At 34.1% G+C, this 16349-nt stretch overlaps 1 protein-coding gene across 17 annotated transcripts in view; it reads left to right on the forward strand.

Annotated features, from left to right (window-relative positions):
• Window positions 1-14398, forward strand: part of sw (short wing) — a 62045-nt gene extending 47647 nt beyond the window's left edge. For all 17 annotated transcript variants that reach the window (XM_069818819.1, XM_069818815.1, XM_069818817.1 and 14 more), the window contains 6 exons: window positions 6-260; window positions 1458-1575; window positions 3437-3668; window positions 5857-6149; window positions 9519-9653; window positions 10551-14398. In XM_069818819.1, coding sequence (XP_069674920.1) covers window positions 6-260; window positions 1458-1575; window positions 3437-3668; window positions 5857-6149; window positions 9519-9653; window positions 10551-10715 — 1198 coding nt within the window. In that variant the 3' untranslated portion in view covers window positions 10716-14398. The remainder of the gene's footprint in view (window positions 1-5; window positions 261-1457; window positions 1576-3436; window positions 3669-5856; window positions 6150-9518; window positions 9654-10550) is intronic.
• The last annotated feature ends 1951 nt before the right edge of the window (window positions 14399-16349 follow it).

The raw sequence follows: 16349 nt of genomic DNA on the forward strand, positions 1-16349 counted from the left end.
TTTAGGGATGAAAAATCTGGTCTTCGGCTATCACTAAACCGCTGCTTTTATGATGACCGCTGGTCACGCAATCGATGTGTGACATCTTTGGATTGGTCACCACAATTTCCAGAACTTCTGGTAGCTAGTTACCACAATAATGAGGACTCGCCTAATGATCCAGATGGTGTCTGTTTAGTTTGGAACACTAAATTCAAGAAAACAACGCCAGAATATATTTTCCATTGCCAGTCTCCTGTTCTGGCTGCAACATTTGCAAGGTGAGATTTTTCTTTACCCTGTTAAAATTTTAACCTATCACTTAACATTTTAAACATTTGAAACCATCCCCATGGATAAATATATAATAGGATGCGAAACTTAATGAGTTTCCCGTAATACATATTAGAAGCGCTGTTGTAGAAATTGATCTTGCTGCCATCTATTTCTGGGAGGGGCGTTATTACATCTAGCAGCGCACCAAGTAGCGAAAAGAGTAATTACTCCATGCAATTAGCAGCGCACCTGGTGACGAAAATGTTAAACTGTGCAGAAAGTATTCCCTCCCACCCTCATCGATATTCGAAACTAACCCAATTTAAAATAAAACATTTACATTTTTATTCCTCATAGCATCTTCTACTGAAAATTCTTACCGGAGACAACAGGAAGATAAAAGATACGATCTATTTTACACTACCCAATTAAAATATAACCAGACAGAGACAAAAAATAAAGCAAAAGGTTAGATAATTGGGATTGTATTCTTTGGGTATTTATTGTACAGCACAATGGAAAAGTCTGCAAGAACTACTTAGATAGTTCAATTTATTATATTACTATTACTTTACAATACATTCAACAACACTATTTTTACAACGTCCATAAACATCACTGTTTAACATACACTGCTTATACACACACGTATCACTTTATATTCACTTATTAGCAAGTTTCAGTCCGCCATCTTCATCTTCGACTCTCCCGTACAGCAATATCTCGAACGGATAAATAGAAAACTCTCGGTAATGTACCCAACACGTAGTTCTAATATTCACCACCTACGACGTTGGGCGCTGATCACCTTATTTCAAACCCCCAAATCCAGATGGTGCTGACCGCAGTTTCGCATCCTATTATATATTTATCCGTGCCATCCCACTTTTGAGAACTTAAAACTGATTTGTGTATAAATATATTAATGTTTTAGACGTAAGAGCCATATATATCTCTATAGAAAGACAGTTGAAGGTCTCCGAGTGTATAATTTCTGACCTCATTACGTGTAAAATAAACGGTCAAGAATGAAAATTAAAGAAGATTGTTTAAATTCTTGATATATCAGATTCTGGTATGTGTAAAAAATATTCACACAAGCATTTTAAATCTGTGTGACTACTGCAGGTGTGAGTTACTAGTGTGGAAATCTGATATATTATTGAATAAGAATAGTATATGTAATTTTCCTTTTATTTTAGATTTCATCCTAATCTCATTCTTGGTGGAACTTACTCAGGACAAATTGTATTATGGGATAATCGTGTGCAGAAAAGAACTCCCATTCAACGTACACCTCTCTCAACAGCAGCTCATACTGTAAGTAGTTTTAAGAATTCAAACATAAGGGTCACGGTGGAGCTTTTCCTTCGGTTATTTTCAGTTTTCTATGTTCACTGATATCCAAATCATAATCAGTCACGTTTATTAATACATCTAAATTTTCCTCGCATGAAAGGACACTGTCTCATTAAGAGGCTCCGTCCTGGTCAAAATTTATGACCATTTATCATCCATGAAGTTTCCAACTTAGTGAATAAGATATATCCACTGTTAGGCATACAGAAAGGAAAAGAGATTTAATCTTTACACCAAGTGCAATGCGATTACTTCTCATTGATATTCTACTGCCAATAGCTTCTAAGTGGCTGGTATGGCAAGCCACAATAGCAAACATAGGATGCAACATTGACGCTTATAGATATATCTGGAAATGCTGGCCATTCATACATACATATTTGGACACTTTAGCAAAACGTTATTCTCAAGCAAAGTTAATTGTTTTCAGTTAATGTTATCTCCATCCAAATACTGTATTGTATTTCAATTCCTCCGTCATGTGGGGATTGATTTTGCAAACCTCGTCTCTCAGATTTCTCCACAAATAAAAATTGCATGGGGCCATGCCGGGAAAGCACCATAAATTCAACAATTCTTATTTAATATACTGAAACTACAGAGAGAAGTGGTAGAATCTTGGAAGACTGCATGTAAGACATTTGTGATCAGTGAAGTGTTTGAAAAGTGGATTCAGTATCTGTTGCCCGTATCTTTAAGACTTAATTGTGTCATTACAGAAAATGGGCCTTATTATTATTCCTTGAACACTTTTGGCACATCAACATCTAAATCATCGTCTTACTTCTCTGACTGCTTTTTTACATGCTTATTGCATGAACACTCTTTGGTTTAACATTATTGTGTAAATAGTGCAACAACTTAAAACACGTAATACAATTTAGTGATCTCTCAAGGTGCTTTAATAACTGTGCTTGTGCAGATGACATTTTCAGGAGTATGGCTCCTGCCTGTGTGCCTACCATGCAGGAACTTGTTGACAGTGGAACATCAAAAACATAATCATACTGTAGAATCGGTTTAGTAAAGTCCATTTAATCTTTCTCTATTTTATTTAGAAGAAAAACTATTTTGAGGTAATAAGCCATCTGTATATATGAGTGTTGGTGTATCTGTGAGAGTAAAAGTCTCTCCCTCTAAAACTATTCCTGTGTGTATCTGTTTTCACAAAATATAGCACACACAATGCACGTATTTGTGCCATATTTGTTTTCTTTAAGTATTTGAAGATGGGTCTTAGAAAAAACGTTAAATACTAATAATAAAATTTATTCAAATTAACTTCCATGCAAAAAATTATAAAACAGTACAGACCCAGAAACAAAATTCAGATGGCCCAAATTTTGTTTCTGTGTCTGTACATCAGTGTGGTTGCAAATAATATAAAACTACAGTTATCTCAAAAGGAATTGTCTCTCTTTCTACTCAAAGCAGATAGAATTTACAACATTGAGTACAAAACAACAATGGTTGTGTGTGCTGTTTTTGAATTTCCTGTTTTGAATTACGAAAAACTCTTTCTTAGATCTCTGTTTAGTGATACAATGAACATTGACAAGAAATATGAAAAATCAGAGTAGACCTTCCAAGTAAATGAAGTTATAATATATTTAGAAGAACAGAAATGTAATTGTGTCATTTCATCAGATTTAGAAAACAGGCATGTGAGTTTAGATTCCATGTTTTCCCTATACCTTATCTAATTTTCTGATTATTATAGAAATGAAGATCCTGATTTCTAAATTTAACTTCGCCATTTTCTTAGAAGTCAAATGACATTTGCTCTGGAATTCACGATTAACTAGAGTATTTCTTTTTGTAGCATCCTGTATATTGCCTAAGTGTTGTTGGAACACAGAATGCTCATAATTTGATAAGTGTCTCCACTGATGGACGGTTATGTTCATGGAGTTTGGACATGCTTTCTCAACCTCAAGAGACTTTGGAGTTGCAGCATAAGCAAGGAAAAGCAATTGCAGTCACATGTCTTGCTTTTCCACACAGTGATGTTAACAACTTCATAGTGGGAAGTGAAGAAGGGTCTGTTTACACAGGTGAGCCTTATACCACCCTTCACCGTAATCCATATCATAAAGATATGCAAGAGAATTTCTCTCTCCAAGTTTACTTCATTTTTCACCCATTTTCTAATAATAGTATTGAAGTAGATTTACACAGTAAATTCATCCATCGTCACTTTATTTGGCAGCCTTGAGACTGTCTTTGTATGTGTGCATTGCTCCAATGGCTCTCTCCTGCTACCTTTAAAAGTAGTATATATTGTAATGTGTCTAGAACTCATGAAGATATTATTTGGAAATACACGTATACCAAAATTTTAAGACATCAACATGAAAGTACTTGTGGATAGTTAATTTTTTGTTTATTATTATTATTATTATTATTATTATTATTATTATTACTATTATTATTATTACTATTATTATTATTACTAGGCGGCCGGGTAGCTCAGTTGGTAGAGCAGCTGGCTACGGACTGGAAGGTCCGGGGTTCGATCCCAGGTGGTGACAGGATTTTTTCTCGTTGCCAAACTTTCAGAACGGCCCCGAGGTTCACTCAGCCTCCTATAAAATTGAGTACCGGGTCCTTCCCGGGGGTAAAAGGCGGTCAGAGCGTGGTGCCGACCACACCACCTCATTCTAGTACCGAGGTCATGGAAAGCATGGTGCTCTACCTCCATGCCCCCCAAGTGCCTTCATGGCATGTTACGGGGATACCTTCCTTCTTCTTCTTCTATTATTATTATTACTATTACTATTATTATTATTATTATTATTATTATTATTATTATTATTATTATTACTATTACTATTATTATTATTATTATTATTATTATTATTATTATTATTATTATTATTATTATTATTGGGTTTTTTAATATCTTTTGTTCAGTGGTATCACAAAATTCTGGTATGTATAGAAATTCTGCTTCAATTTGTATACGAAGTCTGATACAAAAAAAAAAAAAAGGAAGGGACAGATTTGTTCCTGTAAGGCGAAGAACAAAGATGCAAATCCGAGTGTAGAGCTGTATAACACGGTTTAACTTGTCATAGTGTAGCAAGTATCAACTTCATTGCTGTTTTCGCCGGCATTGAGATATGTTTAAGATTATGATCATTCTGTTAGGTGGAAAATATCATACCTAAAACCTAAAAAGTGAGTAATGCATCAACATAAGTTTCTGGAGAAATTAAAAAAACAGTCTGTGACGGAAATGTTTCAACTCTTGATTAAAGAATACAGTAATTACTGCTCGTCATGTTACGTGTTTTTGAGTGAGGACTAATGGTTTCTGGAGGGTAGAGGAAGTGTGAAAGACGAACATTCAGACCAGTATTACACATTCATTACTGATAATATTGAAAAAGCATGTAGCGTGATTTTGAAAAGATCATAGGTTGACTGTTCGAACAGTTAATTGGAACAGGGAAAGTATTTGATGGATTCTCACAGAAGAATTGAACATTTTTCTCCTTGGACATCACTAAAATACTGTGACATTCATATTCAAGTATATCATTACTGTGGCAAGTGTTTTAACATTTTATTTATTTATTTATTTATTTATTTATTTATTTATTTATTTATTTATTTATTTATTTATTTATTTTATTTATATATTTGTATAGTCTTATTCAACCTATTCAATTTCATGGTGGTCACTCACTTAGTATTATGTGTGAGCAGTGCTCACTAACTTCAAAAGGTTGAGAATCTGTACAGCCAATACTCTGTACACTCTTCTCATGAATTTTTTCTCATTTTTTTTACTTTGCAAAAGAAAACATTAGCAAATTGTGCATAATATATTGATGGGTAAGATACAAAGGTTGTATGTCCATAAAACACAGTTTATGGGAAATGGCAAATTAATTTTTTGGGAGTAGTCAATCATGGAATTTTACATGTTGTCATACATTTTTTTCAGAATATAGATAACACCAAGACAAATCATTTTTTCAATTTTTTGGACATATGTTTGTGCTCTTAGCCATCACTATATTTCACGATTATGTTCCTGATCTTTGAGTTCAGCTATGTACCTTCTACAAATATTTCATTTTTAATTTTCAAAACTGAAATAATGCTAGGTTTTGTTGCATATTTTAATTCAGATTCGTCATAGTAAACAAAATTGGATGTATAGTTATCTAAGCTCCTTTCATTGTTTCTGCTTAGAAAAAAATATGTATGTTCGAAAATTGAATTTATTTGCAGCATGCCGTCATGGTAGCAAAGCTGGGGTAACAGAAACTTATGAGGGGCACCAGGGCCCAGTAACTGGTATTTCAGCCCACTCAGTTCAAGGAGGTATTGACTTCTCTCACCTCTTCCTAACGTCGTCATTTGACTGGACTGTTAAATTATGGAGTATAAAGGAAAACCGACCTTTGTACTCATTTGAAGATAATGGAGACTATGTGTATGATGTTGCCTGGTCCCCAGTTCATCCTGCTCTCTTTGCTGCTGTGGACGGTACTGGACGCCTTGATCTTTGGGATCTGAATCAAGTAAGTGTTATGTAACCCACTTTGCATATTTAACAAGGAAGGATGGTTGCTATGATCATTCATTGCACATGCTGGAGTCTATAATGAATTCTGAATCAATTCACTAATTTTAATAAAATTCTTTCATATTTTTATTAGTCTATTATGACGAACAACATTGTAATTCAGCAGAATATTTTAAAACTTTATGTATAGTGAAGAACTGTAAATTCTGAGCAACTTTACAGGAATCAAAAATGTATTTTCGAGAAACAAAAATTAACGAGATAGTGTGAGCATATGAAACTTGGTAAAATTTCATGCTGCTTCTGAAAAACAGTTGTATTATTTTCAGTCTCTTCTCTCTAAAATACCATCTTACTATCACCAATTCCATTGACACTAGATAACTGTACAGTTGTTACGTTGTTGTTGAATAATTTAAAAATATTGTAACATTTTATTAGTAACAACAATGTAATTTATTCGTCACAACAATAATTCCTTTCTACAATTCACCTTAAACGCTCTCGTCAACAATTGGATTTTCACTCAACACAGTATTCGTTATAGCACTCCACCGACGACAATGACAATTTACTTGGACTAGTACGAACAACAATAAACTGTTAATCTTAACTAATATTTACAAAGCACTATTTACCAATCAGAACTATCAGTTCTCAGTTCACAGTTCTTCTAGCTCAGTCACTCGAGTTCACAGTATCTCGAACCACAGACCTTCAGAGACAGTTCACTGTACTCGAACTCAGGTCCCTCCAACTGCGGTCCACTGCACTCGAACTCAGGTCCCTCCAACTGCGGTCCACTGCACTCGAACTCAGGCCTTCGGATGCTGACGCAGATGCGGACGCACACTCGAGTCGAACTCCGGCACAGAAGTCTGGCTTGCTTGCTCTGGCTTACTCACTGACTGAATAACTGAAAACTACTGTCGTTCCTTCGCGACCGTAATTTATAACCACAGCGACGTAGCCTCGAAAGTTCGAATTCGCGAGTCTTCCACTTCGACGGATTTCTCGGCCTCTCTAGGCAAGCAGAAGATGCGCGCGCAAACTCCCTCTCCACTCTCTCGCCGCGTAGGCTCTTCCCCCTTACTTCTCTCCGCCGCGCGCCGTCCCCGCGCGATCTGCTTTCTTGCGGGACGCTGGTCGTGAGTTCGAATCTCACGTCACTGTCACAATATATACAATACATACATAGTGTGTGATCAGTAGGCCTGTGACATTGGAGCATGTGTACAGTGAAAGAAAGTCAACTCACTCCAGGATATACACAGAGCACGCAGCACCACTCCGTCTTGTACAGTACAGTCTGCAGAAGAGAATAATACACACATTCCTCTGAATTACTTTCTGTCTTTATTTAACTTCATTTCAACTATTAGAAAATTCTATTCAACACATGTTGGGTTAGATTTATTATCTATTGCGTGTTTAGTTTGTAATTACAGTGAACAACAAGATGTATTCTCAAAGTTTCGAAAGTGAATGAGTCTCTACTACTGTCCAGTATGGATTTGAGTGCAGAAAAACTGCGAAACGACAGGTGCATATGTGAAATATTTGACATCTAAATTATCTGCAGTGTGTCTGTCATCCAGCAGCTATCTGACAGGGTAAACTGTGATGTTTACCATCTTTTTATATGTTGTTTTCAACGTAGTTACTGCCTGTAACATATAGGATGTTGCAACAGTAACAATCAGAAGTACTTTGTCATCCTCTATACCTACCTGATGGCTATAATAATTGCATTGCATATTGAAAAACTCCCACATATTGTAGAATTGTTCGCAGCATTTATCATATCACACGACAGTAGGTATGATCCAGCAGAGTCTTCCGGATCCAGACCCCCCAACAATCACATCAACTACATGCCGCCCAACAGCATCTGTCGTCTCATCAATTGACACCCATGTGTTGGTTTGTTTGTTTACATCTGATCTCAGTAGTGCATGTGTTGTAAATTTGCTCGACATAGTACTTCCGTAACGTAGTCTGATGTGGAAATGTCTCTTCTAGTGTATTTCTGTAAAAACTCGCGGAACGCCGTATTTGCGAGTTTATTAAATGGTATGTCAGCAGGTATAAGTGCCTTACACATGTATTCATAAAATGTTGAATTTGACATAGGGTCCTTCTGCACATTTCCTTGTTCCAGCCGTTCACGTTTCATTGTACTTACGTGCCTTTGTATATTATATTCCTTGTTTTTAGGAGACGTAATTCTGACATTGCAAAGTTTACAATACAGATTACTATTTAGAATGCAAAATACATGTGCACCATACTGTGAAACTAAATACTCTAGTTTCCAAAACGTGTTCCTTTCCTTCTGAGCCATACTGCGGAGCGCACTACACTTCACGGCAGTTTGTATTACACTTGAATGAACTGTACTGCGGCGGTTGTGTCGTCTCCGTACACACATACACTTGTGTACTCTGTGTCTATCTTGTAATGAATTGGTTTCCTTTCACTGTAAACATGCTCCAATGTCACAGGCCTACATCACTAAACAGGATGTTATATTGTAACAAATATGGGACCCCTTTGTTTTAAAAGCTGAAATTTTTGTATGAATATTTCTTTTATCATAAGCACATGTTCTTATTGCCACAAATCAAAGACTTTTTTTTACAGCTCAAAAGATATTCTATAAAATATGAGCTAATACTTGGAATATAACTGTAAACCAATGTTTCCTTTGCAAATATCAGAAGACAAATAATTTGCAGTTACATAGAAGCAAAATTATAGTTATCAACATGCCTATGTAGATTTAATTTGACAAACTTTGCAGAAGAATCTCTAGAACACATACTACTACATTGTGTGAATAATAATAATCATTCTTTAACAAAATTGAGAAAAATCACACAGGTACAGGATATGCCTATAATAACCACCATTATTAGTTCATCTCCATTGTAATTGACTGCTGAATATTTTCAGCAGTATATATATTTAATTTAAATAAATGATAGCTGATCATTTTTCTTAAACTCTGAATGTTCACAATATTTTGCTGTATGCTTTTAAAGAAAATATAAATTTTATTACAAAACTTGGTTGACAGTGATGGTTTTGTATGTAGTGGCCATTTTAGAAAACAAAAGAACAGTTCGAGAAGAAAGCAATGAACCAAATGACAAGATATTAATTATCTATTGGAGTAAATAGATGAATAATTTAACAAACTAGTTCATTTTCTTGAGGCTTAGTAAAGTGTATTTCCTATTTATAATTAATCTAAATATGGTGTGGGCTTATCAAGTAAGTACATATGTAATTTTTGTCTTCTGCTATGCAAAGGGACAAAAATTTACTTCGAGTTGAATTGTGTGATGTGTGTTCTTTACAGGATACAGAGGTACCCACAGCTAGTGCTATGGTTGATGGTTCACCTGCACTCAACAGGGTATCATGGACCCCATCAGGACTCCACGTCACTGTTGGTGATGACATGGGGAAGATCTGGGTATATGATGTTGGTGAGGTGAGTTTCTTTGATTAAATATAGTAGCTGGTAGGCGCACCATTAGCAGAGTGGCAAGAGCATCAACTTTCCATGGTGGTAATCCGGGTTCGAATCCCAGCAGGTTCAACTGGAATTTGTAGTGGACGAAGACAGTGTTTGATGTTAGGTTTTCGTCAGTTACTCCCATTTCCCCTACTGGCATTCCGCTATTCCTCCATTAATCGTCATCGTACAGTGTTATGTAATTTGCTTCCTATGGTGCACCAAGGGCAACACCTTCATGGCAGCTGAAAGAACAACAAGCTTCAGTGCTTAACCCAGTAGATGGGGATGTTTGGATGAATGATCAGAGTCAGGTACCCGCAATTCTTCTTTTTCTCGACTAATACAGTGACATAATGTTATAATGAATGTTGAAGAAACGAAATTAATTTTTGGACCCTATGATTTAAAACATGTTAAAAAAATTACAGTTTACTGTAATAAAAACTCATTCTACGAAAAGAATGATCACTGTAACTACTTTTTATATGATAAGCAGTTGGAAATTATGCCATTTTACTGTGGATGTATCAAATAAAAACAAAAATTTCTGTACTCTGTGAGCTTCATCGATGTGTTTATTGTTAAATATGGTATGACAGCATTGACTTGGATATTTGTTTAATTATGATTGGCTGATTTACACAGTAGCAAGCACACAATAGCAATAGAAATGTAAACTAACAAATGCTGTAATTAAAATTATCCAGTTGTTACATTCTAGTAACATTCCATGTATTGTTTGGAAAGCAATTGATACTTCAATTTTTGTATCTACACTTATTTGACTCCTCTCAATTGCAGTGTTCATATATTTTAGATGGTGGTGTTATTGTTGTTCATAATTTATATATGCACTACTATTTGTTGCAGCAACTTGCTCAACCACGACATGACGAATGGAATAAATTTGTGTACACTCTGCAAGAACTGAAGAATAACCAAGCAGATGAAGAAATCGATAAATTGAATCTGAGCCCTTCAGGACCATCCAGTCTTGGAAATTTGGCTTCTTTGTCTCCTAACCCATTACGTTAGTCATTTGTATATAAATAGCTATTTACATTTATTTATATTTTCTTGAAAGAGGCTTTGAATATCTTCATAGTCACGGGCAAGATTGTTGTGGGTGTGCAGATGATGAGAATGTATCCAAAAGTGAGATTATTTCCAGATTTTTTTTTTTTTTTTTAATTTACTTTAGAAACATAAACAGGTACAGTTTTGTTGTGTAATCTTCTCCAATTTTAGTATGTTACTTTGTTACGTACTACATACTTTCTTTTCATTAAAAATAAAATTCTCGAAAAAAAAATGTGACGTCAACTTGTCTGTGATGTCAACTTAATGAATGTTGCAAGGTCCCACACTTTAGCTCATGGATGCATTCCATTGCAATATGAGTGAATATTTTCATATTCATGAATTTTACCGTGTTATTAGGACAACAGACATTCCTGAAAATGGACTAATACACGCCAACACAATGCAACATAAGAATTACATTTTTTTTATTCCATCAGCAATCAAACTAAATGGCTTCGATTTGTTTGTGAAAGCCATTATTTGTTACGTTTATGAAATTATTTCTTGAGCATTTAACATTCTTTATGTATATATTGTTGATTTATTGTGCATAGCCTGTCGTGTAAATTCCATTGGAGTTATTTGTTATGTATTTTATGCCACAATACAATTCGTCCTTCACAACACTTCAGGGTGAAAAATATAATAAAATGGCGTTATTATTATATGTCTCTCTAGAAATTATTATATTACTTCTTTTAGAAGTATGAGAGTTCAGCATGACTTGCTTAAAAGGTCAGTTACTGTTTTCTTTGAAAGTGAATGATCAAGTGTTTGTTACATATTGGCAACTCACACTGTATGCCCACATTACAGGAACATCTTCCTACCTGCTCTCCATTTACTGAACCTAAATGAAATGGGTTATGCTTTCAGTCACCTATCAGCTTCAAAACCAAAGTAACCAGTGATAAATTACTTGTTGCCTTCGCCTCCACGTTGATGCTAGTGAATTTTAAAGATTAGGAATACTGTAGTTTATATATTGCAATTTTGATTTGTACATACTGCAATTATTTTCATTAATAATTTATCAGTATCAGGGCCCTTAAGAAATATGTAAATACTTGTATTGATAGTGTAAAATAATTTATTGGCAGGAAGTAATTTTGTTACAGGATATTATATTAAGCTATGATTTAATACCAATTACTGATTATTTTGAAAGAGGAAACAGCTTGTTTTGGAAGTACTAATATAATTAGAATTCAGTAGGCTTTGCATTTGTAACATACGGAAATTAATTTATATTTCACGTGAAGATAATTCGAAGGTCATAAGATCAAGTGTGCTATATTTGACAGTAATTTTTATTATCTGTTGTTTGAATGATTATAAATAGTGTTTGATGCCAAGAAATACGTGTTCTTTGGAAGTTCAAGCTTCTCTGAAAGAAGTTCTGTTACATTATCATCTGTAGGATTTTTAATATGTGTATATATACAGTATTGAGTGTTGGTGGAATGACAGTATTCTTGATGCTTCAACACTGTTGATAGTGGACAATATGAAGTTCTTTTTTTTTAGTGTGTTGAGAATGTATTCAATACTTTTAAATATCATGAAAAATAAGTATGCTGGCAGTGAGAAGAACAATATGCTTGCTTACTTTTTTTTTTTTTTTTTTTTTGCCTTCCTCTCCCTTCGCATCCTTCATGGGTCCATCTACAGGTGCTAGCTTGATATATTATGCACTGCATCCATCTGGCTTATTGTGTTAGTCCTTGCAGTATTTGGCTGAGCCACTCCTTAACAAGATACTTAAAATGTGGATATTTGGTACAAAAATGGGCTAATTACTTTGGAAGAATTCTGTTATAAGCAGTTCATGGGTGATGTTAATAAAATTCCATAGGATCAGATTGAAATGATTTTGATCGAGGTTGAATTTACTTTATATCTAGAGAAATTTGTGTAAAGAAACAAATAGGATTAAAATATTTTTAACTAAATTTAAAAAGAATTGCCTTCTTATTACTTTGTCTCCTTAAAGTATCATTAATCTCTGAGAGAAAATCGCAAATTAACTTAGTACTGAATACAAAACCCAACATATGAGGAGTGCTCTGCAATAACAAGGTATGTACAAATACCTCGATATAGTCGGCACAATTAATGTATCAAAATAACAAACTCAGTAACGACATTTTGACGAATATTAGATGAAACTTACACATATAAACTATCAATAATACTAATTCAAAAACGCAGATTTGCAAAGGCATTTCTTTGTTAATGAAAACAATGTTAGATAATTTGTTTAAACAAAAGCCGCCCTAAATAAGGGTTCGATAGATCGGCCTACTAATCAATTCATAAAGAATAATAAGTAAACAAAACAATTTTGTGACACTTGGAAAGAAAAAGAAAAAACATTAAGATAAGAAAACGTAGGAAATCATTTACAATAAAAATTTTGTTGGGTACAAATGATTACTAATTATAGCTAAGGATGATTTTAACACGTGAGATCCTGTGGCATCAATCGTTGCATCAGAAATTTTATATTGTTTAAGTTGATTTAAAGTTTCACGTGGGATCGTGCCACGGGCACCGAACTGCCTAACACCCTCTTCTTACACATACCTTGTTATTCCAAAGCACTCCACATATGTCAGAGGAACAGCATTTATACAGACCAATAAAATGTATTTGTCAAAATATCAGTCAACAGCATTTATAGTATCAGTACATTCTCTGCATTTAGTTTAATGGAAGCATGTTGAATATTAGTTATAGCACATATTTCATTTTTGATATCAAGTGTTGAGTGTCAAGAAACTCTGATGTCCTTCCATTCAGTCATGAAGGTTGCAAAAGTTCTGACAGTTGCTTTTTTTATGAGATTTAATTCTGGGTAGATTCAGATGGAAAGCTTGTTTGAGATAAAATCTTCAGATAAACGAGGATCCAGTTCATTGCTTTCAGAGAGGAACATTTTTTTGTTTGCTACAAATCTTACTGTTGCCATTGCTACATAATTATATTGAGAGGCAGGAATTGTGGAAACCAATTTAGTATACTTCGTCGTTGTGTATTTGGTATGCGACAGTATTATGCTGCTTTATTAAACTAAGAATTTTATATTGTGTTGCATAATACTACAGCAATACAGTCAAAACTTCTCCACATATTTTTGTGGCAGCTATAATATTGCAAGTAAACTTCCATCTATTTTCTTTTTGGACGAGGAATGTTTGTTTGTCTCTATCATTTATTGAAACACAAGATACAAATCTTACAAAAGTTAGTTTTAAAAATTACATTCAAGAGACAATACTTCTGATTTTCGTCAAAATTAAATTTTTGAAGTGCTGTAATTCAAGTATGTTGTATTGAAAATATGGTTTAAATGCCTTTTTTGAAATTTTGTGTTTAATCATAAACAAAAAATAAGTGCATCTTAGTTGTAGAATTACTTTTACCTGTAGTTACGTAATTCATCTTGTGTTCCAGTAAATGTGAGCTTTGAAATGTTACATTAATAACACTTTTCGTTTATAAGTACCAATGAAGCTATATGTGCTTAAAGAGTTAAACTGACTTAGTGTAACATTACAGTAATTTGTTAATTATTTACATTACCCATTAAAAAGGAGAACCATTAAATAAACTTGTGCTCTGTTTTAATTTTATATTTTGAGAGATTTCTTTTGGATTGTACCATTAATACCTATGTGTCACTCATGTTTTCCCACTTCACTACTCTTTAGTTTAACCTTAGCTTCCGTAATCATTTCCGATCATTCTGAACTTTAATCTCCATTTTGTTATTTCCAAGATCCACATATGAAAACAGTTCTTGGAAGGCATTTGTCTTTAATTCTTGAGACATTCCAACTATTCCAGTCTTTTGTATGATTTTGCTTACAGTAGTCGTCCTTGGTGTTCTAATAACAACCATACTTGCCATTAATAATAATAATAATAATAATAATAATAATAATAATAATATATTTTTATTGCTAGAATAAAGATACATAGTGTTTTTTTATACATAAAAATCACTCTAGCCTTCCCAGAAAGAGTACATACTCGTGCTCAGGGAGAATTCCCCAAAATTTTAAAATAAATATTTTATTAATTAAGAAAAATAAACACGTATTACAGTAATCAAAACTTTATATTGCCTCCCTAAACAACTTTTAATTGATTTTTTTTAAATAAGGAGCATTAGCGAATTTAATTTTTGGTAATTTAGCTTTTATCTTGTTATAGAGCCTTGGACTAGAGTTGCTACTGTGATTATAAGCTACAGTGTTGGTACATTTAGGTTCTGTCAAGCATATTTTGTCTGATCTTTTAGTTGTATATTTATGTGAATATAAATTAAATATATTACGGTTTTTATGTACGAAATTCAATAACACATCGTTATAAATTTTATAGATATTAAATACTTTAAATCCAGAATACACTGTACAACAGTTCTGAGGGATAATCAAGAGGCTTATTAAGATATATTTTTATTATTCTTTTCTGTAGCAGTGTTATTGGCATGAGGGAGGTACAAAAAGCACAACCACATCTTAATTAATTAACAATCCATCTGTTATAACAGATGGCCATGTAGGTCCGGAAAACAATTTAAAAAATATGCATATATGGAATAGAGAAAAATCAATACAATAGGTAGCAATCATAGTATGCAATATGCAATTTAGAAAGTTTAAAAATTAAACATTATATAAATGATTACCAGTATGTAAAATGCCTATATGGATTTCTTTAAGATATTGAAACAAATATTTTTAATATCTTGGGATGTCATATCATATTGTTTTAAAATGTCAGTAGTATATTTATATGCTGATCCGTGGGCACTAAAAAGCAAACCCCTCGCCTCCCATGTGCAATCAATTGCATTTGAGGAACACATGGGCGGTAAATGACTTATTTTTCCTGATCAACCGCTAAGGCTTGGGCTACATCCTTTTCGAACCATACAGTTGGGTCCAATATTACTACCATCCTCAGATATACAATGTACCATATTGAGATAGCAATCAATCTTCTTAATGTATCCAGCTGTTTGCTGACAACATATATTCCACTATAGTCTATTCAGTTGTTGTTTTTCACGAGAAATGAGGGGTATTTTGATCGGTGTTCATTATAGATGCCTGTTGCTAGTAGCCAGAGTTGGGGTGTAGTCAATATATACTATAGCATGTAAGATATTGCTTAAATCCAATAATTCCTTCCCACATGCTACAAGGAAATTATCCCAAGAAATTACATCCAGTCTCACAGTACTCAATATCACCGAATCAGCAAATATTTTGAACAAGTACGGCACTGTAGATACGCGAAAAGTACGGCAAGTATTAAGAGAAAAAGCATTTGAGAACTGGAGCCAGAAAAAACATAAAGGCAAAGGCGTGCTCTTATACCAACAATATACTCCAGCCAATAAGTGGATCCGGAATCATAAGGGTAGTGAGTGAAGGGAAGCAATCAAGATGAATGCGAACGTGTCAACTGTGCGTAGTGTACCTGGCAGGTCTTTGGGCAGTAACCTCTGTCGACGTTGCGACAGGGAGGTAGAAACCCTTGCCCATGTCCTGGGAGCCTGTCCATACGGTG

This window comes from Periplaneta americana, chromosome 2 (assembly GCF_040183065.1).
Source record: "Periplaneta americana isolate PAMFEO1 chromosome 2, P.americana_PAMFEO1_priV1, whole genome shotgun sequence".
Taxonomy (NCBI): Eukaryota; Metazoa; Arthropoda; class Insecta; order Blattodea; family Blattidae; genus Periplaneta; species Periplaneta americana.